The 26,456-nt window shown below is 37.3% G+C and overlaps 1 protein-coding gene across 1 annotated transcript in view; it reads right to left on the bottom strand.

Moving 5' to 3' along the window:
* The window catches only part of LOC148949838 (mediator of RNA polymerase II transcription subunit 29-like), a 53,511-nt gene extending 27,834 nt beyond the window's left edge, over positions 1-25,677 (bottom strand). The window contains exons 1-2 of the mRNA XM_089091322.1: positions 25,597-25,677; positions 21,311-21,569 (exon numbers count right to left, since the gene is read on the bottom strand). Of these exons, the coding sequence (XP_088947448.1) occupies positions 21,311-21,569; positions 25,597-25,622 (285 nt within the window). The 5' untranslated portion in view covers positions 25,623-25,677. The remainder of the gene's footprint in view (positions 1-21,310; positions 21,570-25,596) is intronic.
* Between the last annotated feature and the right edge of the window lie 779 nt (positions 25,678-26,456).

Here is a 26,456-nt window from a genome sequence, read left to right as displayed (position 1 = left end):
GTGTTTGCTCGTGGTTTAACTTGTCACAGTTACATTTATTGAATTTTCAAATTTCATTTGAATTTATTTTGTTGAAATTCAAGAATTGGAATATTTCAGTAGTGTTCGGTTGTGGTTTAACTTGTCACAGTTACATTTTCTTGATTTTTCAAAGTTCATTTTGAATTTCTGTCATTGAAAGGCAAGAGTTGGAATATTTCAATAGTGTCTGGTTGTGGTTTACCTTGTCAAAGTATCATTTTCTTGATTTTTCAAAGTTCATTTTGAATTTCTTTCGTTGAAAAGCAAGAGTTGGTATATTTCAGTAGTTTTTGCTTGTGGTTTACCTTGTCACAGTTACATTTTCTTGATTTTTTCAAAGATCGTTTGAAATTCATTCATTTTAAATGCAAGAGTTTGCATATTTAAGAAGTGTTTGTTTTTTGTTTACCTTGTCACATTTAAATTTTCTTTATTTTTCAAAGTTCATTTTGAATTTCTTTCGTTGAAATGAAATATTTGGAATATTTCAGTAGTGTTTGGTAGTGGTTTACATTGTCACAGTTACATTTTCTTGATTTTTCAAATTTAATATTTAATTTCTTACTTTTAAATGCAAGAGTTGGACTATTTCAGTAGTGGTTGGTTGTGGTTTACCTTGTCAAAGTTACATTTTCATGATTTTTCAAAGACCATTTTGAATTTCTTTCGTTGAAATGCAAGAGTTGGAATATTTAAGTAGTGTTTGGTTATGGTTTACCTTTTCACAGTTATATTTTATTGATTTTTCAATGCTCATTTTGAATTTCTTTCATTGAAAAGCAAGAGTTGGACTATTTCAGTAGTGTTTGCTTATGGTTTACCTTGTCACAGTTGCATTTTCTTGATTTTTCAAAGTTCATTTGAATTTCTTTCGTTGAAATGCAAGAGTTGGAATATTTCAGTAGTGTTTGGTTATGGTTTACCTTCTCACATTTACAGTTTATTGATTTTTAAAAGTTCAGTTGAATGTATTTTGTTAAAATGCAAGATTTGGAATTTTTCAGGGCTTTTAGACTCTGATTTAAATTGTAAAAATGACATTTTCTTTATTTTCAAATTCATTTTGAATTTATTTCTTGTAAATGCACAAATTGTACTCTTTCTGTAGTGTTTGGTTCTTTCGTTCATTTCATGAGTCACACAAATTTCTTCAACTATGTACACACACACACACATAACATAATAAACATAAACAACCACAAATACACACACACACACACACACACACACATAAACACACATATACATACACACACACATACACACACACACACACATACACACACACATAAACATACAAATATACGCAAATACATACACACACACACGTTCGTGACATATCCGTTAGGTTAGCCCATGTACGCTTCACTTAGGTTAGCTGAGGTTAGGTGAGAGACGGGCAAAAACATAGGTGTATGATTAGATTAGGTTAGGTTAGATTAAGTTAGGTTAGGTTAAGTTAGGTTAGGATAGGTTAGCCTACGTACGCGCACATATAGGTTAGGTTAGGTTGGATTAAGTTAGGTTAGGTTAAGTTAGGTTAGGTTAGATTAAGTTAGGTTAGGCTAAGTTAGGTTAGGCTAGGTTAGCCTACGTACGCGCGCGTACGTAGGCTAACCTAGCCTAACCTAACTTAGCCTAACCTAACTTAATCTAACCTATCCTAACTTAACCTAACCTAACTTACTCTAACCTAACCTAACTTAACCTAACCTAACTTAATCCAACCTAACCAAACCTATATGTGCGCGTACGTAGGCTAACCTATCCTAACCTAACTTAATCTAACCTAACCTAACCTAATAATACACCTAACTTTTTGCCTGTCTCTCACCTAACCTAAGCTAACCTAATTGAAGAGTACATTGGCTAACCTAACCTAACTTAACCTAACGTGTGTGTGTGTGTATGTGTGTGTGTGTATGTGTGTGTGTGTATGTGTGTGTGTGTGTATGTGTGTGTGTATGTGTATGTGTGTGTATGTGTGTGTGTGTGTGTGTGTGTGTGTATGTGGGTGTTTGTATGTGTATGCGTGTTTGTGTGTGTGTGTGTGTACACATGTGTATACATGTGTGTAAATGTGGCAAGGTAAACCAGAACCAAACACTAGTGAAATATTCAAACTCTTGCATTACAACGAAAGAAATTCAAAATGAATTTGAAAATCAAGAAAATCTAACTGTGATAAGGTAAACCATAACCAAACACTACTGAAATATTAAAAATCTTGCATTTCAACGAAAGAAATTCGAAATGAACTTTGAAAAATCAAGAAAATGTAACTGTGAGAAGGTAAACCATAACCAAACACTACTGAAATATTCCAACTCTTGCATTCCAACGAAAGAAATTCAAATGAACTTTGAAAAATCTAGAAAATGCAACTGTGACAAGGTAAACCATAAGCAAACACTACTGAAATATTCCAACTCTTGCTTTTCAACGAAAGAAATTCAAAATGAGCATTGAAAAATCAAGAAAATGTAACTGTGACAAGGTAAACCATAAGCAAACACTACTGAAATATTCCAACTCTTGCATTTCAACGAAAGAAATTCAAAATGGGCTTTGAAAAATCATGAAAATGTAACTTTGACAAGGTAAACCATAACCATACACTACTGAAATAGTCCAACTCTTGCATTTCAACGAAAGAAATTCAAAATGAACATTGAAAAATCAAGAAAATGTAACTGTGACAAGGTAAACCACCACCAAACACTAGTGAAATATTCAAACTCTTGCATTTCAACGAAAGAAATTCAAAATGAACTTTGAAAAATAAAGAAAATTTAACTGTGACAAGGTAAACCACAACCAAACACTACTGAAATATTCCAACTCTTGCATTTCAAATGAAAGAAATTCAAATTAACTTTGAAAAAATCAATAAAATGTAACTTTGACAAGTTAAACCATAATCAAAAACTACTGAAATATTCCAACTCTTGCTTTTCAACGAAAGAAATTCAAAATGAACTTTTAAAAATCAAGAAAATGTAACTTTGACAAGGTAAACCACAACCAAACACTGCTGAAATATTCCAACTCTTGCCTTTCAATGAAAGAAATTCAAAATGAACTTTGAAAAATCAAGAAAATGTAACTGTGAAAAGTTAAACAACAACCGAACGCTACTTAAATATTCCAACTCTTGCATTTCAACAAAAGAAATTCAAATGAACTTTTAAAAATCAATAAATGTAACTGTGACAAGGTAAACCACAACCAAACACTACTGAAATATTCCAACTCTTGCATTTCAACGAAAGAAATTCAAAATGAACTTTGAAAAATCAAGAAAATTTAACTGTGACAAGGTAAACCACAACCAAACACTGCTGAAATATTCAAACTCTTGCATTTCAACGAAATAAATTCAAATGAACTTTTAAAAATCATTAAATGTAACTGTGACAAGGTAAACCACAAGCAAACACTACTGAAATATTCCAACTCTTGCTTTTCAACGAAAGAAATTCAAAAATGAACTTTGAAAAATCGAGAAAATGTAATTGTGACAAGGTAAACCACAACCAAACACTAGCGAAATATTCCAACTATTGCATTTCAACGAAAGAAATTCAAAATGAACTTTGAAAAATCAAGAAAATGTAACTTTGACAAGGTAAACCACAACCAAACACTACTGAAATATTCCAACTCTTGCATTTCAACGAAAGAAATTCAAAATGAACTTTGAAAAATCAAGAAAATGTAACTGTGACAAGGTAAACCACAACCAAACGCTATTGAAATAGTCCAACTCTTGCATTTCAATGAAAGAAATTCGAAATGAACTTTGAAAAATCAAGAAAATGTAACTGTGACAAGGTAAACCACGGCCATACACTGCTGAAATATTCCAACTCTTGCTTTTCAACGAAAGAAATTCAAAATGAACTTTGAAAAATCCAGAAAATGTAACTGTGACAAGGTAAACCATAACCAAACACTACTGAAATATTCCAACTCTTGCATTTCAACGAAAGCAATTCAAAATGAACTTTGAAAAATCAAGAAAATGTAACTGTGACATTGTAAACCAAAACCAAACAATACTGAAATATTCTAACTCTTGCTTTTCAACGAAAGAAATTCAAATGAACTTTGAAAAATCATGAAAATGTAACTTTGACAATATAAACCAAAACCATACACTACTGAAATAGTAAACCACGTGCACTACAACTAAATAAATTCAAAATATTAAATGAAAAATCGTTATACATTAATAGTGACATGTTTAAAGATACCCGCCCCTTAAAGACATAGATTGATTCATTATTATCAGTGAACTAAATTCAAATTGAACTTTTAAAATTCAAGAAAATGTATCTGTAACAAGTTAAACAAAGACCAAACACTACTGACATATTCCAACTCTTGCTTTTCATCGAAAGAAATTCAAAATGAACTTTGAAAAATCAAGAAAATGTAACTGTGACAAGGTAATCCACATCCAAACACTACTGAAATATTCCAACTCTTGCTTTTCAACGAAAGAAATTCAAAATGAGCTTTGAAAAATCATGAAAATGTAACTGTGACAAGGTAAACCACAACCAAACACTACTGAACTATTCCAACTCTTGCATTTCAAGGAAAGAAATTCAAAATTAAATTTGAAAAAAAATGAAAATTTAAAATTGAAAAGGTAAACCAAAACCAAACACTACTTTAATATTCCAAATAGTGCATTTCAAAGAAAGAAATTCAAAATTAACTTTGAAAAATCAAGAAAATGTAACTGTGACAAGGTAAACCACAACCAAACACTTCTGAAATATTCCAACTCTAGCATTTCAAATAAATAAATTCAAATTAAATTTGAAAAATCAAGAAAATGTAACTGTGACAAGGTAAACCACATCCAAACACTACTGAAATATTCCAACTCTTGCATTTCAACGAAAGAACTTCAAAATGAACTTTGAAAAATCAAGAAAATGTAACTGTGCCAAGGTAAACCACAACCAAACACTACTGAAATATTCCAACTCTTGCATTTCAACAAAAGAAATTCAAAATGAACTTTGAAAAATAAAGAAAATGTAACTGTGACAAGTTAAATTATAATCGATCGCTAATGAAATATTCCAACTCTTGCATTTCAACTAAAGAAATTCGAAATGAACTTTGTAAAATAATGAGAAAGTACCTTTGAGAAGATACTCCACAAGCAGACACTGTATAAATAGTCAAAATCATGCATTTCAACGAAAGAAATTCAAAATGAACTTTGAAAAATCAAGAAAATGTAACTGTGACAAGGTAAACCACAACCAAACACTACTGAAATATTCCAACTCTTGTATTTCAACGGTAGAAACTCAAAATGAACTTTGAAAAATCAAGAAAATGTAACTGTGACAAGTTAAATCACAACCGAACGCTACTGAAATATTCCAACTCTTGCATTTCAACGAAAGAAATTCAAAATGAACTTTGAAAAATCATGAAAATGTAACTGTGACAAGGTAAACCACACCCAAACACTACAGAAATATTCCAACTCTTGCACTTCAACTAAAAAAATTCAAAATGAACATTGAAAAATCAAGAAAATATAACTGTGACAAGGTAAACCACAACCAAACACTACTGAAATATTCCATCTCTTGCATTTCAACGAAAGAAATTCAAAATGAGCTGTGAAAAATCAAGAAAATGTAACTGTGACAAGGTAAACCACAATCAAACACTACTGAAATATTCCAACTCTTACACTTCAACGAATGAAATTCAAAATGAACTTTGAAAAATCAGGAAAATGTAACTGTGACAAGGTAAACCAAAACCAAACACCACTGAAATATTCCAACTCTTTCAATTCAACGAAAGAAATTCAAAATTAACTTTGAAAAATCAAGAAAATGTAACTGTGACATGTTAAACCATAGCCAAACACTACTGAAATATTCCAACTCTTGCATTTCAACGAAAGAAAATCAAAATGAACTTTGAAAAATCAAGAAAATGTAACTGTGACAATGTAAACCACAACCAAACACTATTGAAATATTCCAACTCTTGCACTTCAACGAAAGAAATTCAAAATGAGCTTTGAAAAATCATGAAAATGTAACTGTGGCAAGGTAAACTATAACCAAACACCACTGAAATAGTCCAACTCTTGCATTTCAACGAAAGAAATTCAAAATGAACTTTGAAAAATCAATAAAATGTAACTGTGACAAGGTAAACCACGACCAAACACTACTTAAATATTCCAACTATTGAATTTAAACTTAAGAAATTAAAATGAACTTTTAAAAATCAAGAAAATTTAACTGTGACCAGGTAAACCACAACCAAACACTTCTGAAATATTCCAACTCTTGCTTTTCAAATAAAGAAATTCAAATTAACTTTTAAAAATCAAGAAAATGTAACTTTGACAAGGTAAACCACAACCAAACACTACTGAAATATTCCAACTCTTGCATTTCAACAAAAGAAATTCAAAATGAACTTTGAAAAATCAAGAAAATGTAACTGTGACAAGTTAAACAACAACCTAACTCTACTGAAATATTACAACTCTTGCATTTCAACAAAATAAATTAAAAATGAACTTTGAAAAATCAAGAAAATGTAATTGTGACAAGTTAAACCACAACCAAACACTCCTGAAATGTTCCAACTCTTGCATTTCAACGAAAGAAATTCAAAATGAACTTTGAAAAATCAATAAAATGTAACTGTGACAAGTTAAACCACAACCAAACACTGCTGAAATATTCCAACTCTTGCATTTCAACGAAAGAAATTCAAAATGAACTCTGAAAAATCAAGAAAATGTAACTGTGACAAGGTAAACCATAGCCTGTGTGTGTCTCTGTGTGTGTGTCTATGTGTGTGTGTGTCTCTCTGTGTGTGTGTCTGTGTGTGTGTCTCTGTGCGTGTTTCTGTGTGTGTGTGTCTCTGTGTGTGTGTTTCTGTGTGTTTGTCTCTGTTTGTTTCTCTGTGTATGTGTATCTGTGTATGTGTCTCTTTGGGTGAAACAGTTTGAGGCATTTTAGGCGATGATTTTAGAAAACAAAAGCAGAACTTTTAAAATCACAACAACTGAAGGTCAGTAAATAATTCCTTTGTGGGGCCCGGGGATGGCCTTTGGGGGTCTGGGTGGGCCTTGGGGGGTGCCGGTGATCCTTGGGGAGCTGGGGGGCCGTGGGGGGCCTGTGGCGGGCCTGGGGGGGCCGGGGGGGCTTTTAGGGACCGGTGGAGGGCCTTTGGGAACCCGTTGGTCCTTTGGGAGCTCGATGGGCCTTTGGGGACCGGTGGCGGGCCTTGGGGACCCCGTTGGTCCTTTGGGAGCTCGTTGGGCCTTTGGGGTCCGGAGGAGGGCCTTTGGGGCACAGGGAGGGCCTGTGGGTGCCTGGGGGACATTTGGGGACCGGTGGAGGGCCTTTGGGACCCCGTTGGTCCTGTGGGCGCTCGATGGGCCTTTGGGGCCCGGAGGAGGACCTTTGGGGCACAGGGAGGGCGTTTGGGGCACATGGAGGGCCTTTGGGTGCCTGGGGGACATTTGGGGACCGGTGGAGGGTCTTTGGGACCCCGTTGGTCCTTTTGGAGCCCGGGGGACCTTTGGGGGCCGGGGGAGGGCCTTTGGGGCACAGGGAGGGCCTTTGGGGGTCCGGGGGGACAGTTGGGGGTCTGGGGGACATTTGGGGCCTGGGGATGGCCTTTGGGGGTCTGGGTGGGCCTTTGGGGGCGCCGGTGGCCCTTTGGGGAGCTTGGGGGCTTTGAGGACCAGTGGAGGGCCTTTGAGGCACAGGGAGGGCCCTTGGGGCACAGGGAGGGCCTTTGGATGCCTGGGGGACATTGGGGGACCGGTAGAGGGCCTTTGGGACCCCATTGGTCCTTGGGGAGCTCGATGGGCCTTTAGGGACCGGAGGAGGACCTTTGGGGCACAGGGAGGGCCTTTGAGGGTCCGGGGGGACAGTTGGGGGTCTGAGTGGGCCTTTGGGGGCGCCGGTGTCCCTTTGGGAGCTTGGGGGGCTTTGAGGACCGGGGGCTTCCTTCGGGGTTGGGGTAGGAGGATCGGAACCCTTTGGGGTTGGGTTAGAGGACCTCACAACACTGTTCAAATGAAGCTTGTGTATTATAACGACCACACTCAAATTCTCTTCTAAAATCTCTTCAAAAATCTTCTTTTAAAATGTCTCTATCTGTTTCGCCAAAATAGTTCCATAACCTGTCTAGAACGGTTTCGCCCAAATTATCCCTAAACGTAAATTCAGCGTGTTCCTTTGTTATTGGCATCTCTGTGCTAACGCATTTCAAATTAATAGGAAACCTTCTCGCGCGCTAAAACAATTCATCGCTAAGATGTTTCTTGCCTAATTGTTTCCATGGCCTTTGGTTTATTAATATCTTTTGGAGTTCGACCAAAAGAGTTGTTTCCGAGGCAAAGACATTAATGACTTGGATCTATTCCTGGAGAAATGTTTCTAGGCGGAAATTTTTAAAGTCTGATAGATGGTGTCAGTGATTGATTGATCTGTCAAGAAAGGGACATTAATTTGTTGTTTCTAAGGGGAATTATTGATTCACGATATGTGAATTGAGGTCGACAGCACAGGTGTTCCAAATTCCGGGTTTTTGTTGTTGTAAGTGCACGCTCTCAGCGAATGTCAAGGTCGATGTTGTTGTTGTGAAATTTAGGTCATTGACCCCATTAACAACGTGTTCTCCCTAATGAGTCCATGCCCATATTTGGTGCCCCGTCAGTATTCTATGCCCATATATGGACCATAAACCACGTGGTTCGTACCGGTGTTGTAAGTGTACGCTCTCAGTGAATGTCAAGGTCGATGTTGTTGTTGTTGACACACTTTGATTACGCAAATCAATTTCTCGGAAATTCACTTCCCCCTCGAGTCCTAGATCAATAACATTGTTCCCGTTAGAATTCAATGCGCATGTGCAACCTTCGCCCCGGAGCTATTACACATAGAAACATCAAATAAATCGACCTTGGAAAAAGAGGTCATTGACACCATTACGCAATCATTCTCCCTAATGACTCTAAGCCCATATTAGGACTCCTGTCCGTATTCTATGCCCATATATGGACTCCCGCTCGGAGTAGCACCCCCCATTCTACTTATATCCAAAGGCATAGTTATTCGGCCTTTCAACTATGCTGAACTAAATGGCTATTTAAAAATTTTGATCGGACCATTTTGAGAAAAAACGGGGCGTGGGAGGAGGCCTAGTTCCGGTCCAATTTTTTTGATCAATTAAATTGGGCACTATAACTTTTAGTTTCCGCTCGAATGAGCCCTATCACGATATTCTAGGACCACTCGGTTGATACGAGTATCCCTGGAAAAAACAACAACAAACAAATGAACACGCATCCGTGATCTTTCTTCTGGCAAAAAATACAAAATTCCACATTTTTTTTCAGATAGAAGCTTGAAACCTCTAAATTAGGGTTCTCTGACACGCTGAATCTGATGGTGTGATTTTCATTAAGATTCTCTGACTTTTAAGGGGTTTCCGCCCCCCTTTTTCGAAAATCAGGCAAATTTTCTCAGGCTCGTAGCCTTTGATGGTTAAGACTAAACTTAATGAAACTTACATATTCGAAATCAGAATAAAAATTCCATTCTTTTGATATATTTACCGGTATCAAAACTCCAGTTTTTAGACTTTTGGTTACTATTGAGCCGGGTCGCTCCTTACTTACAGGTCGTTACCACGAACCGTTTGACTTTGTGAAGCACTACTAGTATGAAATTCATGAAATTTTGATAATTCATTTTTATACTTATTTCATTTCATTTTGGATTTTTTTAAGGCCTTTGACATGGTTGATCATAGTGTTTGATTAAGTAAACTCAAGAACATAGGGATTCGTGGAATTCCTTTCTCATTGTTCGGCTCTTATCTCTCTGGTAGAGTACAGAGTGTGAGTCTGGGTGGCATGACCTCGCATCCCCTATCTATCCAGAGTGGCGTCCCGCAGGGTTCTGTTCGTGGTCAAATACTTGTTAACCTTTATATTAAGGTTTGGTCACGGACTTTGGTACATCAGTGAAACCAGTTCTTTTTGCTGACGATAATAAGTTTTTCATCACCTGCCCTAATTTAACATCCATCGTCACCTCTTCTCAAATCCTTCTGAATAGAGTACAGGAGTGGTGTCTCGTTAACTGCATGACCATCAACAGCAAGAAAAGTCAGGTTGTTTTATGTCAAACCCCTTACAAAAAAATGAAGCTCAGCAAGCACTTGGCCTCAAATATCCCACCAATCTCCTCCCGCAGGTCGAAGTTGCCAAGTTTCTTGGTGTCCATATTGACTCCTCCCTATCATTTGCAACACATGTTTCCTACATCAGAGCCATAATCTTGCGACAGGTAAGTATGATTAACCGTGTGAATAATTTTTTTCCTCCTGATATCCTTGTCCCCCTTTATTACTCTTTTATTTACCCATATATCTCATACTGCGGATCTGCTTGGGGCAACACTTATCCTTCAGTTACAATAAATTAAAATCTGCCCAAAACCGTGCCATCAAAGCAGTTTTTTCGGCTGCCCCAACTATAACCCACCCAGGACTTGTACTCTGATTTTGGTATTATCCCTTTTGAAAAAATCATAAAAAAATTAAATCTATCCCTTGCATACTCCACTTACCATAAAAATCTTCCTCCCTAATTATTATCTTATTTTAATTGTAATAATTCTGAAGGCCTCTGCCTCCGTTCATCCAACCGTTCCTTTATTATCCCCAAGTGTGTCTCTAGCTCCGCCCAGCGATCCCCCATTTATAAATATATACTTCAATGGAATATAATACCCTCCAGTGTCGAGCTATCCACAAGTTTTTGCACGCTGTATAACAATGTTACTAAACTTCGATATTATAATTTTCTAAATTCTTAATCAATTTGCTTTAATTTACCCGTGTTTTCTCTTTCTTTTTTTTTTCTCTTCTTCATTTTTAATTTTTTGTTGTTATGGTCCTCAACAGGTTCGCTTTCAGGATCCTTATTATTATTGATGTTATGTTTCCTTTTTTTTTGAATAAAGGGAATTGAATTGAACGTAGATTATGGTGCGAACTAAAGTATGAACGTTATTTTGTTTGATTTTTTAGACATAATCGTCATTAATATTTGAATATTTGTAAAGTCGTGACACAGTTATTGAACCCTGCATGTCCGTTAAATCAGTTAGTAACAGTTTCTCCCAACACATAATCATTTTCGATCTCCACCAAGAGATCTCTTACGTTCTGGAAAGAGTTGAAAGTTTGATGATGCTAAGTAAGAGCTGTGCGGTGGAAGACCCAATAATTTTCAAGAAAAATATCCAGTTGGCTCCTTGTTGCAATATGAGGCCAAGGATTGTCGTGAAATAGAACAACTAGAACTAGAGACTAGTCCTTACCGGTAACCGACATTTCAAACATAGACTTCAACAGGCTGCCCGCAGCATGACCAATAACTGAGCGAAATTTAAAATCAGCGGGATTACTGTGATATTTTAAAAAAGCAGCATAAATGTCCCCATAAGCGAGTGAAAACGTCTGCCAGGAATTATAAGAGAACATAGCAGCTTAGGCAGAAAGAGCAGCCAGTCGGGATGATAGTAAAACCATCTATATGCTTTCTAAGAAGCTTTCTGGCACGCAAACAAACCCTTGCCCCTTCATAGAGGATAAAAGTAGACAGCTGCTGACCAATCAGGTCGATGTCCAGAACCGTTGGAGTGAATACTTCTCGGATGTTCTGAACCAGCCGATAACTTATGAGCCACTGTTCGTCTCTAACGTGCCCCTATTTTGCTTGGTTTTTTATTCGAGCCCCATCCTCTTTCAGGAAGTTGTGATAGCTCTGAAGTCGCTAAAAAAATGGGAAAGCAATTGCATGTGATTGAGTCCCTCCGGAGCTGCTGAAATATGGGAAAAAAAAGCTCTCGCTGGCCCACTATTTAAGCTGCTTAGTAAGATGTGGGACGACAAGGCTGTCCCTGCTGACTGGAATAAATGCATTATCGTGAAACTCGTCAAGAAAGGTCGAAAGACATCATGCGATAACTGAAGATGCTTCACACTCCAGACAGTCGGAAGTAAAGTTTTAAGTCAAATTATACTGTGTAGAATTCAGACTCAAGTGGACTTAATTTTAAGGGATGAGCAACATGGTTTCCGCACAAATCCTCCTTGCTGCGACCTGATATTTAGATTACGTGTTCTACTGGAGGAATCAAACGAATGGCAAGTGCAGATTATTTTAGTGTTTATATACTTCTTGAAAGCATTTGACTCTGTGCACCGAGAGGCAATTTGGGAAATACTCCTAGCGTATGAAATGACTCTGAAAATTGTGAGTATGATTAAAACCCTGTATGCTGCACAAGTTTATGCAGTCCAGACGGAGACTGGGCAGTCAGAGTGGCTCCCTATCAAGTCCGATGTGCGTTAGGGACGTTTACTACCTTCAATATTTTTCACATTACTTATAGACTCTATGCTTCTAGCTTGCCACTTTGGAGAAGGCATACAGCTAAGCCACGATCTTCAAATACACAAATGCGATTTCGCTAACGATACCGTTCTCGTGGCTCACTGGCAAGAGGACATTCACAATAATCTGGATGAAGTAGCAGCGACAGCTACCCCTATGGGCCTGAAGATTTATGTTGATAAAACGAAAAGTATTTCAAATGGAGTTGTGACGACTATTACAGCTGGCATTCCATACGAAGGCACTGATATAGAAGAGGTCAGAGAATTTAAGTACCTCGGTAGTACAGTGACCCAAGATGGGAATTGTGATAGAGAAGTCATGCTACGCATAGCGTATGCAGGTGGAGCATTTTCTCAGCTGAAGAATATTTGGAGATTTAGAAACTACTCTCAAAAGTTGAAATTGCGATTGTTTAGCAGTAATGTACTTTCCGTACTTTTATATGGATGCAAGTCCCAGAGCCTATCAAAGAATGCTGAGAAAAGACTATTTGGCTTCAAGAATAATTGCCTGCCGATAGAGTAACAAATGCCCAGATAAGGGCTGATACCGAACAACCACAGCTGGTGACCGATAAGATCAGAATGAGAAGATGGAAGTACTGGGGGCATATGACCCGCATGAGTGAAGGACGCCTCCCACACGATTTATGATGTTGGACCCCACTCGGCATTCGAAGAAGTGGAAGACAACGCAGCACACTTGGTCGATACCAGGAGATAGATGCGACGAGATTTCGAACCACTCTGAACGTACTTTGGTCTTTGGCACAAGATCGGTCAAGTTGGAGGTTAACCGTCGCTGCCCTTTGCGTCCCCAGGCGTAGGAGGATCTAAATAAGTAAGTGATAAACGAAGAAGTGTAACCTTGCAAATAACACTGGCAGAAACATGAAGCGTGTTGGCAGCGCAGTGAGAGACTGGCCGAGTCTCCGACCTTGAACAGACGACATTTGACAGGATGAGCAGGCATGATGCACCACCGGTTTTCGCATTAAAAATCACCCTTGTATAATAATATTTTATCACTAAAGTAACTACAATATATTCTATAATGAATGTTAGTCAGATTGAATCATAAAAAGAATAGTTTCTTGTTAATTATTCAGAACACACTCAAGTTCATGATCTGAATGTAAGATATGAGGAAACCGATTTCATAGCCACAAAGACAAACGAAGGGTGACAGAATGCATTGGACTTATATAATTTGGGCTACATATTTGCACATTAGGAGGGGTGGGGTTAAAGTCTAGCAGGTCTGGATGCAAAATGTGTTAGCTACAATTACAGGCCTCCCGCTAAAGTTTTTGTGAAAAATATGAACTTTATGAACTTTTGACCACAAAAATATGAACTTTTGATTGCGCTTTTGATGAACCAACTGTGAACATAAATTTACGATATTTGCACCGCAGAAACTGTTTGTAGACACTTGGTGTTTTTATCACTTTCCCACATTTTCTTGCTTTTTTTTTTTTTTTCATGAATTCAGTTCAATGCTTTTAATTTGTATAAAAATACAAAATACACCAGTACAAAATAATCCACTCTACTTGTTCATTTTAGCAAAATACGACGAAATTAGGAAGGACTTTCGTTTGTTTACCCTGCTCTGTATTAGCTCAACCTCTCTGGCTGCCTTATCTTCTTCGCGCATCTTCCAGCTCAAAGCCTTAATTAACGCAAGTTTGCGTTAATTAAACTTGCTCCTAATAACGCAAGTTTGTCTGATCAACCTATTTTGCCCCCCCCCCCTAAAAAAAACCTGGATCCGCCCTGGTTTCTTATTTTCGTGAATCAATTAATGCACTAATTATTTCGTATATAAAGACGTAATATGTTCAGAAAACCAGCAAGCATGACTTTACTCCAAATGTCTTGTAATTTCTACATATATTTTTTCGAATGTAATGGACAATCATAGGGAAAAACATCAGTTTTATTGCGGGGGGGGGGGGGGTAGCAAGACTTGTCTAAAGTAAACTATAACGATAAAAACCATGCCTATTAGGTCCAACCAATTTTGACGCATTTTTACCAAACGCTAAATCTATATCATATTCTTACTATTTGTGTAACTATCTACACTTATATTTACCGTTAATTGTAAACACAGAATTTTAGTAAGTTACATTACTTGATTTTTACAGTTTTCCTATATGTTGCTATGATTTACCCTATTTGCTGTTTTGACACTTCCGACTACCCTAAAAAAACTTTTAGAAGTTTTTTAAGGGTTGCATAGCAACCTTTTTCTACCCCTATTATGATGTTTATCACAGTATAGATATATATATATATATATACGGACAGTACCGAAGAGTTTGTCCAAAAATTACACACATAGCGCGCTGACTGGAAAGTTCTCAGCGCGATTCAGTTGCTCCTTGGCATTCAGTTTCAGTCAGATCGTAGCGTATGTGATGCGCTAAAAATTTGTCATTGCGCGTGCACGAAGAGGCGGAGTCATGAAGAGAGCTCCAGATTAACGTGGTTAAAAAATCTTTAATGGAGAGTACAGGACTTTCCGCTACTGTTCGTATATATATAAATATATATTAATTAAAAAAACACTCTTTTAACAAATAAGTTTTCTTAAAAAAAGTAAAGAAATCCATTAAACCAAAATGAACAAAAATAGAATAAAATAATCTACCAAGAATAAAACTACCACAAATAAATATCAGTAAATAAATGAAACCCGAAACAAACACAAATTAAAATAAATAAGAGTCAAACTCAAAACGAGCAGAAATTAATAGTAGTAGGGTTCTAAACCCAAAGCTTCCTAAAAGCCAGAATATATTTTGAACTTTACTGAAAACAATTCAAATGAATTAACTGAACAAGATCTACATTGTAAGTATAATATACATATGCTGGTGTTAATTCCTTAAAATCTTAATTGATTTTTGATTTCTTAAAGTTAAAAAAGTGAAAACATTTAAAAGAATTTTTTAATTTCCAGACCTTTCAACTACGTTGAACAAAATGGCCATATCAAAATGTTGATCGGAAATGTTTGGGAAAATGATGGGCGTGGGGGGGGGGGGGATTCTCCCTCCAAATACTTACGACTATTAGAAAGGGCAGTAGCCTTTTCAATTTCTAATCGAATGAGCCCTTTTGAAATTTTTACGACAACGCTTTCTATAAAAAAATTCTATGCCCCCAGGGCATTACTTACAACCGTAGCCCTGAGGGCTGTGGGGGGGGGGAAGTCATTCTCAAAGACCTAATTTCCAGAACTTTCAACTACGTTTAACAAAGTGCCTATATCAAAATTTTGATTGGATGTGTCTGAGAAAATGGTGGGCGTGAGAGGGGGGTTAGTTGCTCTACAATCACTTTCGACTATTAAAAAGGGCACTAGCCTTTTCAATTCCCAACCAAATGAGCCCTTTTTGAAGTTTCTACGAAACCACTCTATAAAAAGCTTATATGCACCCAGGGCATAACTTACAACCCTTGCTCTGAGGGCTCTCAGGGGGTTATTATCCTCAAAGACCCAAGTTCTAAAGCTTTCAGCTACGTTGAACAAAATGGCAATTCCAAAGTTTTGATTAAATGTGTTTGGGAAAAAGGTGGCCGTGATAGAGGGGTGAGTTGCCCTCCAATCACTTTCACAAAGAAAAAGGGGCACTAGCCCTTTCAATTTCTAATCGAATGAGCCCTTTTTGAAGTTTCTACAACATCATTTTCTATAAACACTTTATATGCCCCCCATGGAATAACTTAAAACCCTTGCCCTGAGGGCTTCCTCAAAGACCTAATTTCCAAAACTTTCAACTGCGTTGAACAAAATGGCTATCTAAAAATTTTGATTGGATGTGTTTGGGGAAAAGGTGGGCGTGAGAGGGGGTTAATTGCCTTTCAATCACTTTCGACTATTAAAAAGAGCACTAGCCCTTGAAGTTTGCAATCGAACGAGCCCTTTTTCCAGTTTCTATGACAAAGCTTTCAATAAAAACCATATATATCCCCAGGACGTAAATTATAATCCTTGCCATGAAGTCTGTTGGGGGAGTGTCCTCCTCAACGACATAATTTCCAGAAGTTTCAATTGCATTGAACAAAATAGCTATCTCAAAATTTTGATTGGATGTGTTTGGGGAAATGGTGGGCTTGGAAGAGGTGTTAGTTGCCTTCCAATCACTTTCGACTATTAAAAAGAACACTAGCAATTTCAATTTCCAATCAAATGAGCCCTTTTTGAAGTTTCTACGACAACACTTTCTATAAAAACCTTATATGCCCCCAGGGCGTAACTTCCTACCCTTGTTCTGAGGGCTATGGGGGAAGGATTGTCATCCTCAAAGACTTAATTTCCAGAACTTTCAACTACGTTGAACAAAATGGCTATCTCAAAATTTTGATTGAATGTGTCTGGGGAAAAGGTAGGCGTGAGAGGGGGACAGTTGTCCTCTAATCACTTTCGACTATTAAAAAGGGCACTAGACCTTTGTATTTCCAATCAAATGAGCACTTTTTCAAGTTTCTACGACAAGCTTTCAATAAAAACTTATATACCACAAGGGAATAACTTACAATCTTAGCCCTGAGGGCTCTGGGGGGAGTGTCATCCTCAAAAACCTAATTTCCAGAACTTTCAACTACGTTGAACTAAATTTTGATTGAATGTGTTTGGGGAAATGGTGGGCGTAAGAGGGGGGTTAGTTACCCTCCAATATTTTTCGACTATTAAAAAGGGCACTAGCTCTCTCAATTTCCAATGAAATGAGCCCCTTTTGAAGTTTCTATGACTACGCTATCTATAAAAATATTATATACCCCCAGGGCATAACTTACAACCTTTGCCCTGGGGGGCTCTAGGGGGTTTATCATCTTCAAATACATAATTTCCAGACCTTTCAACTACGTTGAACAAAATGAATATCTCAAAATTTTGATTGAATTTGTTTGGGGAAATGGTGGGCGTGGTTTGGGGAAATGGTGGGATTAGTTGCCCTTCAATCACTTTCGACTATTAAAAAGGGTACCAGCCCTTTCAATTTTCAATCGAATTCGTCTTTTTTGAAGTTTCTACAACATCGCTTTCTATAAAAACCTTATATGCCCCCAGGGAATAACTGACAATCCTTGCCCTGTGGACTGTTGGCATCCTCAAAGACATAATTTCCAGAACTTTCAACCACGTTGAAAAAAAATGGCTATCTCAAAATGATTATTGTATGTGTTTAGAAAAATGACTTACGTGAGAGGGGGTTACTGGACCTCCAATGACTCTCAACTATTGAAAAGGAAATAAGTACTTTGAATTTCCAATTAAATGATCCATTTTTGAAGTTTTAACGACAATACCATCTGTAAGAACATTATATGCTCCGGGGCATAACTTAAAACCCTTGCACTGAGGGATGTGGGGGGTTGTCATCCTTAAAGACCTAATTTCCAAAACTTTCAACTACGTTAAATAAAATGGCTATCTAAAAATTTTGATTGAATGTGCTTGGGAAAAAGGTGGGCGTGAGAGAGGGGTTGGTTGCTCTCCAATCACTTTCGACTCTTAAAAAGGGCACTAGCCCTTTGAATTTCCAATCGAATTAGCCCTTTTTTAATATTCTATGACAAATCTTTCAACAAAAACCTTTCATGCTCCGACGGCATAATTTATAACCCTTGCCCTGAAGATTGTGGGAGTAGTATCCTGCTCAAAGATATAATTTCCAGAACTTTCAACTGCGTTGAACAAAACGGCTATCTCAAAATTTTGATTGGATGTGTTTGGATAAATGCTGGGCTCGGAAAGGGTGTTAGTTGACTTCCAATCACTTTTGACTATTAAAAAGAACACTAGCCATTTCTATTTCCAATCAAATGAGCCCTTTTTGAAGTTTCTACGACAACGCTTTCTATAAAAACCTTATATGCCCCCAGGGCATAACTTCCGACCCTTGTTCTTAGGGCTATGGGGGAAGGATTGTCATCCTTAAAGACTTAATTTCCAGAACTTTCAACTACGTTGAACAAAATGGCTATCTCAAAATTTTGATTGATGTGTCTGGGGAAAAAGTAGGCATGAGAGGTGGTCAGTTGTCCTCTAATAACTTTCGACTATTAAAGAGGGCACTAGACCTTTGTATTTCCAATCAAATGAGCACTTTTTCAAGTTTCTACGACAAGCTTTCAATAAAAACTTATATACCACAAGGGAATAACTTACAATCTTAATCCTGAGGGCTCTGGGGGGAGTGCCCTCCTGAAAGACATAATATTCAAAATTATTAGCTACTTTCAATGAAATGAGTATCACAAAACTTTAATTGCATGTGTTTGGGCAAAGGGTGGGCATAAGAGGCGAGTTGGTTACCCTCCAATCACTTTCGACTATTAAAAAGGACAATAGCCCTCTCAATTCCTAATTGAATGTGCCCCTTTTGAAGTTTCTATGACAACACTATCTATAAAAACCTTATATACCCCCAGGGCATAACTTACAGCCTTTACCCTGGGGACTTTGGGGGGTTTGTCATCCTCAAATACATAATTTCCAGAACTTTTAACTACGTTGAACAAAATCGATATCTCAAAATTTTGATTGAATGTGTTTGGGGAAATGGTGGGCGTGGTTTGGGGAAATGGAGGGATAAGTTGCCCTTCGATCACTTTCGACTATTAAAAAGGGCACCAGCCCTTTCAATTTTCAATCGAATTCGTCTTTTTTGAAGTTTCTTCAACATCGCTTTCTATAAAAACCTTATATGCCCCCAGGGAATAACTGACAATCCTTGTTCTGTGGGCTCTTGTCATCCTCAGACATAATTTCCAGAACTTTCAACTACGTTGAAAAAAAATTGCTATCTCAAAATTTTGATTGCATGTGTTTGGGGAAATGGTGAGCATAAGAGAGGGCTAGTTGTCCTCGAATATTTTTCGGCAACTAGAAAGGACACTAGCCATTTCAATTTCCAATCGAATGAACCCTTTTTGAAGTTTCTAAGAAAACACTTTGTATAAAACCCTTATATGCCCCGGGGCATAACTTACAACCCTTGCACTGAGGGATATGGGGGGGGGGGGACGTTGTCATCCTTAAAGACCTAATTTCCAAAACTTTCAACTACGTTAAATAAAATGGCTATCTAAAAATTTTGATTGAATGTGCTTGGGAAAAAGGTGGGCGTGAGAGAGGGGTTGGTTGCTCTCCAATCACTTTCGACTCTTAAAAAGGGCACTAGCCCTTTGAATTTCCAATCGAATTAGCCCTTTTTTAAGTTTCTATGACAAATCTTTCAACAAAAACCTTACAGGCCCACACGGCATAATTTATAACCCTTGCCCTGAAGACTGTGGGGGTAGTTTCCTGCTCAAAGATATAATTTCCAGAACTTTCAACTGCGTTGAACAAAACGGCTATCTCAAAATTTTGATTGGATGTGTTTGGATAAATGCTGGGCGTGGAAAGGGTGTTAGTTGACTTCCAATCACTTTCGACTATTAAAAAGGGCACTAGCCATTTCAGTTTACAATCGAATGAGCCCTTTTCTAAGTTTCTACGACAACGCTTTCTATAAAGACCTTATATGCCCCCAGGGCATAACTTACAACCCTTGCCCTGAGGGCTGTGGTTGGGTTGTAACCTTGTTCTGAGGGCTATGGGGGAAGGATTGTCATCCTCAAAGACCTAATTTCCAGAATTTTCAACTATGTTGAAAAAAATGGCTATCTCAAAATTTTGATTGGATGTGTTTGGGGAAAAGGTGGGCGTGAGAGGGGGGTTAGTGGCCTTCCAATCATTTTCGACTATTGAAAAGTGCACTAGCCTTTTGAATTTCCGATTAAGGCCGTACCCAGGATTTTTTTCGGAGGGGGTTTTACTAAACAAAAAAAAAATTCGGGGGGGAGGGGAGGGGGGGGGAGGTTTACACGAAAAACCTCAAATAAATCATACAAAATTTATTTATATCCATTTTTGTTACGTCTTTATGAGTCAAAAAAAATTCGGGAGGGATTCAAACCCCCCTAACCGCCCCTCTGGGTACGGCCTTGTTTCCAATCGAATGAGCCATTTTGAAGTTTCTACGACACAGATTTCTATAAAAACCTTATATGCCCCCAGGGAATAACTTACAACCCTTGCCCTGAGGGCCGTGGGGGGAGTGTCCTCCTCAAAAACATAATTTACATTTGGAAATCGACTACGTTGAACAAAATGGCCATCTCAAAATTTTGATTGGATGCGTTTGGGGAAATGGTGGGCGTGGAAGGGGTGTTAAAAAAGCCAGGCCTGGAAACTTTGGCGACAATGTTAGATAAATTTACTTACAAAAACAGTGTTGAATTTTTATTAAGAAAGGATCAACGCATTCAATTTTATCATAGTGGAGATGTAGCATCTTATTTTAGGAAAGTTTCTTCATCAATGCGCGAAGTTAAGAGCCAAACAGGATAGTAAAACGTGAAAACTTTTTTTCCTGTAGTGAAATAACTGATTTGGCTTCTGAGTGGCTCATGTTTCAGCATTTTTTTTTTAGTGTTCATCTTTTGTTTTTATTTTCTTTTTCTACTGCTTTTACCATTTCTTTCCAATCTATTGTACTTCATGTTCACCTTTTCCAATATCATTAAAAACATTTTAAAATTAATTAAGTAAGCATGTTTAATGCTTACTGCGTTGTCAAGGTCTTCCCTTGAAGGTTTTTGGTTAAAAGCACCAGAGAGGTCATCATAGACAGGTACTGTTATCACCTTATTCACTAGTCAACGTAGGTAGATTTGAGTCTGATTAAGTAAGTTACCACAAACAAAGTATAATAAAATCATTTGTGCTTACAGACAAATTCTCTTTTAAAGGCCATATAAGTGCCTTTGCTTTCTGGATGGGATCAATCCTTTGCTGATCAGCTTGGCTTTGTTGCTGAGACTGTTGTGAACTTTGTTGTGATTGACTGGGCTGGACCATCATTCCCCCTTGCTGAATGCTACCCAGACTAACTTGCTGTATCATTTGAACCTGACCGGATACACCTTGTTGTTGCATTTGTTGGCCAGGATTTGGCATATAATTTGGAAGAAGATGACCACCAGACATTCTATAATACATTAAACAAAGTTCTTTAGTACACTAAAATGAAAGGTAAGGGGGATCCCTCTTAATATGACTCTCCTGAAAAACTTCATTGGTGGTTCGGGAAAATCTAAAACCCTGATACCCCACCCGGCTAAAATGTCGGTTGTATGCGACTATGATCAAGACCTTCATAAATAATGAAAAGATACCAGATATTTTTTAAGAGATAAATCACCCACAAGAAAGCTATTTCTGAAACTTAGAAAGGATATTATAGATAATTTAACATAAGTGATATTTCCTTTGTGTCCTGATCCCTCAGCCACCCCCCCCCCCCGGGAAAAAAACCTGCAAGGGCTAGTAAACTATTACCTGTGCAATTCCAAAGCCCTGCAATTACAGCCCCAATTCTCCTTAAAATTAAAATCATGACCCCTTAGAAAGTTATTTTTGGAATGTAGAAAGCCTGTTACAGATGATAGAGCACGAGTGATATTAGTTTTGTGTTTTGATCCCCCAATCCCCCCTTGAGAAAAAAATCATTCAGGCCACATTAGTTACGTTTGTGGATAAAATCAAAATTACACACGACTAGAGTGCCAATTATATATGTAATTTGTCGATTTGAACAATGTTTAAATTTCACGGATAAAATTTGGCTTATCCATACAAAGATAAAATGCAATCAACCAATCACAGTGAAGATTTAAGGTGTATTTTCTTTTAAATAGAAATAATAGATGCTTAGAACATTAGCTTTTCTATCTGTAAGGCATAAATTAGTAGGCAAGAATTGATACAAGCTTTTCAGATAAATTTCCTGCTATTTCTATCTTATACTTCTGTGACACAAGTGTAATGTTAAAATCAAGGAAACACATCTAATCCATAGATCTTGGCATATATTTTTTTTACCGGTAGATGACTATGATGCAGCCCCGGCATTAATCTAAGCACAAGTTGCAAGAGATACTCCAGAGTGCAGCGGAAATATGACCAACAAACATAAACAATCTCGTATCAAGGGAGATTCGACTCCCTTGAATTTACGTCCTATTTCCCAAATCAAACATCTCTTGAACCGTTTTTCAAAGGAGTAAACTTAAAATCAATGACACTATAACTTATTTACTAAATCTTCCTTTAAAATTGATTTTTAAAAATTCCACAAAGAGTTTGGGAAATTCCAGTGCAAAACTGCACATTTTGTGCTTAAATAATCCTCTGATACTAACCTTTTTACTTCATTACGCCCAGCAAATTACTGCTTATCAGATTCAGGGACACTTCCAGCTCCCCGCCCTCCATAGCATGTTTGGCAAGTTTAGAGTTTTTCCATTACGTAGCAAGAATGAATACACCACAGATGCGTCTTAATTTGCTCTTCCCAAATATGATAATCGTACCCTTCACAAATTTTTATCTTGAGTCCTTAAGGGCAGTGGCGTCAATTGAGGTGGGAAGTGGGGAATGCACGAGTCCCTTAGAATTTTTCACCCTTCTAAGTTTTGAAAAATACATTTTATGGGCATTTTTTCATTGAAAAATACCGTTTTTCAACTTTCACTGATAAATGAAAAAACGACAAAATTTACCCCCATCCAGACATTGAAAAATACACCCCCTAAGATTTTCAAGAATTGACACCAATACTTCAAGGGACCCTTAAAGTGACACTTTGCTGCTTATTATTTGGCAATAGAAAATGGTTAGTAAAAACTATAAAAGCTACTTTAAACAACACCAAATACGTGCTTCTGTGAACAACAAAGTGCATTGCTTCAATTAGCCCCCCCCCACCTCCTGTTGAATAAACATAGATCCACTATAAATATTCACACTATTAAACAGTTCCTGGTCACGAACTGTAAGTAAGGAGTGACTCGTCCCAATAGTGATCGAAACTCTAAATAACGGAATTTTGATTATAAGAGATACATAAAAAGAATTTTTTTTGCTACGAACCTCAGAAAAATTTGCCTGATTTACAAAAAGGGGGGAAACACCCCAAAAAGTCAAAGAGTCTTGATGAAAATCCGAACATCAGCAGAGAACTCTACTGTAGAGGTTTCAAGCTCCCATTTGAAAAAATATAGAATCTCGCATTTTTTGCCAGAAGAAATATCACGAATACCTGTTTATTTGTTTTTTTCCCTGGGGGTGATCGGATTGAACCAATGGTCCCAGCAGATCATGGGAAGACTCATTCGAACGAATATTAAAAGTTCTAGTGCCCTTTTTAAGTGACAAAAAAATTGGAGGGCAACTAGCAACCCTCCTACGCTCTTTTTTGTCCAAAAGTCATCCAATAAAAATTTTGAGATAGTCATTTTGTTCAGCATAGTTGAAAGGTCTAATAACTATTCCTTTAGGGATGAAATGGTCCCCCGAACCTCCCGGAGAAAAGGCTGCAAGTTATAAAATTTGCCCATTGTTTCCATAAAGTAATTGCTATTGGGAAGTATACAGACATATTTTGGGGGGTTTTCTGCTGGAGGCGGAAATAGGGAGGCGACAATCCCCACATTATTTGAAAAGGATAAACAAAAGAAGTTTTTTCAACCGAAGGTAAGGAGCAGTATTCAAACTTAAAAGGAACATAAATTATTCCGTATATGTGGAGGGGGGGGGGCTAACCCCTTCTGAATACTCAGCTCATTACGCTAGAGTCTGACTTTTGGTTTCAATTCTTCAAGAATGACTCCTGATCCATAAGAGCCGTTAATTTAGAATAATAATCTTTGTTAAAAAGTACTAAATAACTTCAGCGGGAAGAGCAGGGCAGTGCGGGGGGGAGGAGGGGAGGGCAGCGGCCATCATATATGGAACAATTTCTGTTTGATTTAAGTTTTAATGTTGCTCCTCATTTTCAGTTGAAAAACCATGCTTTTTTATTTAGTTTTTTGGAATAGCGCGACTATTTTCTTCCCACCAATTCCCTGTAAAATAGGCCTAATGAAGAAGAAAGGAGTCGCACTATCGAAAAATACTGTTTGAATTTATGGAGTTGACTGGACATTTATCCATCAGGGGGAGGGGGTAAAGTGACGCAAGACAATTTGGAAGAATGAGACAGGTAGGCTATATATTTTTGAATAATTTAAGTTAGTTTTCTGAATTTCTGATAACCATTTTCTAATAAGGTGCAATTTGTGACTTTAAGGGTCCCTTTAAAGACTCAAAATAAAATTTGAAAAGGAAGCTATTAGCATATTCAGAAAGATTATAAAAGATACAATCTGTGTTGCGTACACATTTTATGTAGCTGAGGAATAAAATAAGTAAATGTACCACACATGGCCATGGCTCTATAATCCAACAGCTTGCTGATTTTGGGATTTGCATTATTTTTTGCACATCTCTTGTCAATAGTTGGCTTATAATGCGAAACAATATCAATATGAGAAAAAATAAACTTTCGTATGTAGCCTATGGCTATAGGCAGGCATTAGTTTTGAGGGAGTGAGAGGGCAGGTTGGTTGGCTGGGAGGGGGATTACCTAGAAAATACATAGTTTGCTAAATTTGTAGCTGACAAAATAATTTAGCTAGGATTAAAAGTGAATACATCACTTTATGCTTTTATATCCTCCTTCATAATTCAATAATCGATTTTGGGGGAAATAACATTTTGAGCCCTTAATGGGACCGCAAAAGGTAAAACAGTCCATAGTAACCAAGTGTAAACAAACTTGCAGGATTTTTAAAAAGAGCCTGAAACCCCTGAAAATGAGGTGGAAGGAAAACGAATGTTTTGCTTCCAAATTCTTTGATAATGAATTCTTTGATAATGACTCCTCAAACATTAGGGCTGTTTACTTAAAATCAGAAATCTTTTCTGAAGTAATAAAGAACTTTAGCGCGAAAAGCGGAGTAATGAGGAGGGGGCAGCCCCGCTCATATACGGAATAATTTCTGTTCGTTTTAATGTTACTCCTCACTTTCAGCTAAAAAAAACTATTTTTTTTTTTTTTAAGAGTAATGCACCTATTTTCTTAAGAATCGAATAAAAACTGGCTTAATATTATTTAAATGCTAAATTTTACTTACAATTTAAATCTCAAAGAATCTTCCATTTTTCATTCATATATCTTGCAACTGATGACTATTGAAATGTCTTAGATTTTCAACCGTTCGAAACGGATTCAAAGTATAAACTGGCTTTGAAAGATGAATGTTCTTTCCATTCAAACATAAACAACTGAATAATAATAATAATAAAAACAAATATTAATACTGTCTTTAAGTCCAGACTAATTGTCAAAGCTGTAATTGGCCCAAAGAGTCTCGGTAACATCACCTTTTCTGGTAAATGTTTAAAATAGATATAATTTATAGGGACGGGTGGAAGAGGAGATGGTACTTCCAGTTTCTCCAGGCTTCTCCAGTTTAAAAAGACTAGTTTAAAAGTTTAGAATTGAGAGGATTCACTTCAAGGGTGTAAGTAGCGACATTTGATTGCAAACCCCCAAATGTGTTTACTACTTAAAATCAATAAATGAATAAAAAATACTACTTGAAACCAAGGTAGTATTTTTGTTCGGGGAGGTCTTTTTTTTTGGGGGGGGGGGTGGAGTTTACAAAAGAAACTTAAAATTTGGGTAATTGTATGATATAGCCCCAATCACTCAAGTTGTTCATCCATTGACGCATTGTAGAACTGTTTTTTTTTCGTTAGTTTCTTTCAGCTAAGCGTGAGACAAGACTAAGAGAAGTGACAGAATAGATGGAAAATATATAATTTGGGCTACATATTTGCACATTCCGGGTTGGGGTGGGGGTGGGTGGGGGTAAAGTATTTGGACAGTGTGAAGTTAGAAAACAATTATTACTTTATAATATGCAGAATAATTGTAACTAGCACATTAGGCATACAGACCCGCTATACTTTACCCCCTCCCCCCTAATGT

The sequence above is a fragment of the Artemia sp. Qi Xiang Cuo genome, chromosome 7 (genome assembly GCF_049724085.1).
Source record: "Artemia sp. Qi Xiang Cuo chromosome 7, ASM4972408v1, whole genome shotgun sequence".
NCBI classification, from domain to species: domain Eukaryota; kingdom Metazoa; phylum Arthropoda; class Branchiopoda; order Anostraca; family Artemiidae; genus Artemia; species Artemia sp. Qi Xiang Cuo.
Note: the sequence above shows the minus strand (reverse complement) of the source record. Positions and strands in the feature narration are given on the sequence as shown.